General features: G+C 42.1%; 1 protein-coding gene across 1 annotated transcript; it reads right to left on the bottom strand.

Moving 5' to 3' along the window:
• Positions 1-1394: 1394 nt before the first annotated feature.
• Positions 1395-2126, bottom strand: LOC136827777 (uncharacterized). Its single transcript, XM_067085235.1, has one exon. It carries the CDS (start codon positions 2124-2126, stop codon positions 1395-1397), a length of 732 nt encoding a protein of 243 aa, XP_066941336.1.
• Between the last annotated feature and the right edge of the window lie 2709 nt (positions 2127-4835).

The following is a 4835-nucleotide window of genomic DNA, read 5'->3' as shown; positions in this document are numbered from 1 at the left end:
TTCCTCTCTCTCGCCCCTCCAAAATACGTAGACATACCTCCAACCAAACTGAAAAAAAAAACTGCTTAAAGCGACCTCAGGAAACGCACTCCACCCAAAAAAAAAAAAACACGTGAACATACCTCCAACTAAACTGCAAAAAAAAAAAAAAAAAAAAAAAATACTGCTTAAATTAACCTCAGGAAACGGGCGGTTAGCATTGATAGCAATGATAGGAACGGGGGTTGGGGGGTAAACCTTCTATATATATATATATATATATATATATATATCTCTCGCCAGAAACAGTTCTGGATAAGAGCAATTATACCGTTTATTGCGTTTATCGCAACGATGAGTCCTGTACCCGGGATGAGAGAGCCGCTAATTAAATGCTGCCGAATGCTTGGGACTTAACTTACGTGGTATTATTATTATTATCATTATTACTACTATTGCTGTATCATTATTATACGCGGGTAACAGCTATCATCGATACGTCGCCCTCTAATACTAATTAAATACTGTAAAATGTGCAGGGTGTTAACTTACGTGTATTATTATAATTATTATTATTATCATAACAGGAGGTATTATCGATGCGTTGCTCCATCAATACTAACTAATATGCAGGGAATTTGCTTATGCACATTATTATTATTATTATTATTATTATTATTATTATTATTATTATTATTATTATCTAAAATAATAAAATCCGAGTGGATCTTGTTTGTCCTCGCCGGGGTGACAGTAGGGGAGACATGACACGGCCACCCACCCCATGCAAACCAGTTTGTCCACCCCGGGTGCGGGCGGGGTAGGTAGGGGAACGATAGGGGAGACATCCACTCTCCTCCTGCAAACATGTTTGTCTGGCGTGGGTGGGAGCGAGTTAGGTAGGCGACCGAGAGGGTAGGGGACACATCCATTCTCCTCCTGCAAACCTGTTTGTCCGCCCCAGGTGGGGGCGAGGTAGGCAGGGGATCGGGAGGGTAGGGGGGGACAGCAGCGCCGGGTTCCAGAGCCAACAAGCTCGTTATGAAGTAATAACAATTATCACCAATGCGTAGCTCTACTACTATTTTTGCTGCAACTTTTCTTTAATTATTTTAATTTTATTTCTCTTTAATTTCTGGGAGTGATTTATCTTAACGCAATACAATATCTTGTACTAAGATCCCTGAGCGCTGTATTATTAAAGCTGCTATTACTGCAAGTGCCAACACTACTAAAGTAATATAATAATAATAAATATAATGATAATGATGACCAACCAATCACAGTCTCCACGCCATCAGCACATCCAGATTAATATCGCAAGCCAATCGCACACAACGCCGGTGCTTACAAATGACGTTATTAATATTAAACCCGTTAACACATTTTCCTGAAGTGATGACACTGATTTCAAATCATAATGGAATCGCCACACGAGCCTCGTTTGGTTGTGGGAGGGGAAGGGGGGAGGAGATGGAGGGGAGGGAAGGGAGGATGGAGGGGGAAGGAGTAATAAGGAGGGGGAGGGGAAGGGGTAGCTGAGGAGAGGGGAATGGAGGGGAGGGGAGGGAAGGGAGGGATGGGAGGAGGGAGGGGAAGAGGAAGGGTGGGGGGAGGGAAGGAGTAATGACGTGGGGAGGGAAAGGGGTAGTAGAGGGGAGGGGCAAGGAGGAGGGAGGGGAGAGGAAGGGAGGAGGAGAGGGAATGGAGGGGAGGAAGGGAGGTAGGGGAGGAGGGAGGAGAAGATGGAGTGGGGAGAGGGAAGGAGTAATGAGGTGGGGGAGGGGAAGGGGTAGCAGAGGGAGGGGCAGGGTAGGGAAAGGGGTAGCATAGGGAGGGGCAGGGGAGGGGAATGGAGAGGAGGGAAGGGAGGGAGTGGAGGAGGGAGGGGGAAGAGGAAGGAATGGGGAGAGGGAGGGAGTAATGAGGTGGGGAAGGGGAAGTGGTAACAGAAGGAGGAGAGGGGAAAGGGTAGGGGAGGGCGAATACTTGGGCAAGGAGAAGGGACGGGGAGAGGAGGGGGAAGGGGAAGTGTTGGAGTGGGGTAGTGAGATACGGGAAGTAGGGGGAGGGGAAGGTGTGGGAGAGGGAAGGGAGAGGGAAAGGGGGTGGTGAGGGGAAGGGGAGGGGAGATTGAAGTGTGACATCCAGAGAATCATAACCAATTATCGTCTCTACTTAATATTTACGAAAATAAAAAAAAATAATAAAATACACGAAACCAGCAAATATAAAAGAATCATCGGTTAGCAGAGCCATTCAATTTCACAAACGCGTTCCGAGAGAGAGAGAGAGAGAGAGAGAGAGAGAGAGAGAGAGAGAGAGAGAGAGAGAGAGACTTCCAAGTTCTCGTCGAGGTGAACAATTATGCAAAATGGGGTAAGTGAGAAAATGGAGTTTACGCCACCAATTACCGGAATTAATTAACGCGGACGGATGTACCTGCGGACGACGACGGCGTTAGCGAAGACAATAAACAACAACAACAACTGTGATGGTGATGATTCGATGATTTCATGATGATGATGATGGTGACACTGACGCTCCCGAAAACAGTGACTGACTGATTTGATTTGATCACGAAATCCGATGTTGCATCTACACGTAATATTGTGATGATGAAAGGACAATGACAGCAACTGTTATGGTGATGATTTGATGATGAATAAATGATTTGATAATGATGATGATGAGACTTGAACTCGCAAAAAGAGTGACTGTCTAATATGATTGGATTATGAACTCCAATGTCGCACTTACTGTACACGTAATATTTCTGTGCCAATACGATAATAAACAACAACTGTAGTGGTGGTGATTTGATGATGATTTCGTGCTGCTGCTGATGATGACGATGATGATGATGATGGCAATTACACTTGAGAAAACAGTGACTGAGTGACTGATGTAACAATTAAAACCGATGTAGTACCTACGTATAATATGATGTCACATGACCAAACATCCACAATCATTATGGTAAGAATAACAAGCAAATCATCTCAAGATAAGTTTTAGTTTTCTGAAAAGAAAACTATTGTGCAGGCTTTGTCTGTCCGTCCGCATTATTCTGTCCGCCCTCAGATCTTAAAAACTACTGAGGCTAGAGGGCTGCAAATTGGTATGTTGATCATCCACCCTCTAATCATCAAACATACCAAATTGAAGCCCTCTAGCCTCAGTAGTTTTTATTTTATTTAAGGTTAAAGTTAGCCATAATCGTGCGTCTGGCAACGATATAAGCCAGGTCACCACCGGGCCGTGATTAAAGTTTCATGGGCCGCGGCTCATGTAGCATTATACCGAGACCCCGAAAGAGGGATCTATTTTCGGAGGTGTTGATTATACGCTATACAGAAAACTCGATTGCACCGAAGAAATTTCGGCGCATTTTTTACTTGTTTATCATTAAATATACGTCAGGTAATATACAGACAACACCATGAACAACAAACATTATTATTACTATTATTATTATTATTCAAAAAGTACACTCATCCCTTAGTATCACGGTCAAAGAGCCTAATACCCATATTTTGCATATAAAACAAAAACTACAATATCTATAAATAAACAATTATATTAACATATCACCTAAATAAAAGGAATGTCAAGAAACATGGCATTTCGAAAGGATAAATGAAGAGCGCCTCTTAAACTTGAAGGCTTCACATTGCTAACCTAACCAGAATAACACTGTCCACAGACTCTTGAGAAAAGGGAAAGAAATCGATTCAGTTCAGAATTGGGAATGTGGCATCGTGACACCTCGACAGCATGAGAATGCTGACTCGGCAAAACGGGTAACGAGCACAGGACTGTCTCTCTCTCTCTCTCTCTCTCTCTCTCTCTCTCTCTCTCTCTCTCTCTGCTGAGGCTCGTCGCTGAAATATGTATGCACCAGTTTATATATATGTATGTATATATACATATACATACTTCCTTCATTTATAACTTCGACTGAGAGAGAGAGAGAGAAAGAGAGAAAGCTTCTACTTTCTCCATATGTAACTTTAATTGAGAGAGAGAGAGAGAGAGAGAGAGAGAGAGAGAGAGAGAGAGTTTCTACTTTCTTCATATCTAACTTTAATTGAGAGAGAGAGAGAGAGAGAGAGAGAGAGAGAGAGAGAGAGAGAGAGAGAGAGAGAGAGAGAGAGAGTTAAGGGAGTTCCCAAAGATTTATATGTCGACTTTGATGTACTTTTTGTCGAACCATATTCAAGAGCTTGTCATTTCAATAACTGTATTATGTTGTGGTCAATAAACTTCTACCTATTTACCTATTCATCTATCTAGCTATATATATATATATATGTATATACATACATACATATATTTATACACGCACAAAATGTAACCAACTATTCATATCGGAGCAATTGAACCGTCTTTTCATTGACCACCCTTTGTACCGGGCATGCGAACGCAATCATCAGGGCAGTCGTCACCATCACTCAAACTCTTTAGAATTCAAAAAAAAAAAAAAAAGAGGCAAAACAGAAAGAAGAAATTAGAAAAAAGAGAAAAAAAATCGTCAGCCTCAATTCATAAAAATTAATTAGTTTCTAATTAAAGTTGGGACGAGCGTTCACAAACAGCAATTTCCTTTTGTTGCTGCTAATACTGATTAATTCCGGAAGAAAATGAAAAATCTCACCGAGAGAGAGAGAGAGAGAGAGAGAGAGAGAGAGAGAGAGAGAGAGAGAGAGAGAGAGAGAGAGAGCGTTGTGTGTGTGTGTGTGTGTTTCCTTTCTTCATATCTAACTTTAACTGAGAGAGAGAAAGAGAGAGAGTTTCTCTTTCTTCATATCTAACTTCAATTGAGAGAGAAAGAGAGAGAGAGAGAGAGAGAGAGG

This window comes from Macrobrachium rosenbergii, chromosome 42 (assembly GCF_040412425.1).
Source record: "Macrobrachium rosenbergii isolate ZJJX-2024 chromosome 42, ASM4041242v1, whole genome shotgun sequence".
In the NCBI taxonomy this organism is placed as follows: Eukaryota; Metazoa; Arthropoda; class Malacostraca; order Decapoda; family Palaemonidae; genus Macrobrachium; species Macrobrachium rosenbergii.
This window is presented reverse-complemented; position numbering and strand designations above follow the sequence as displayed.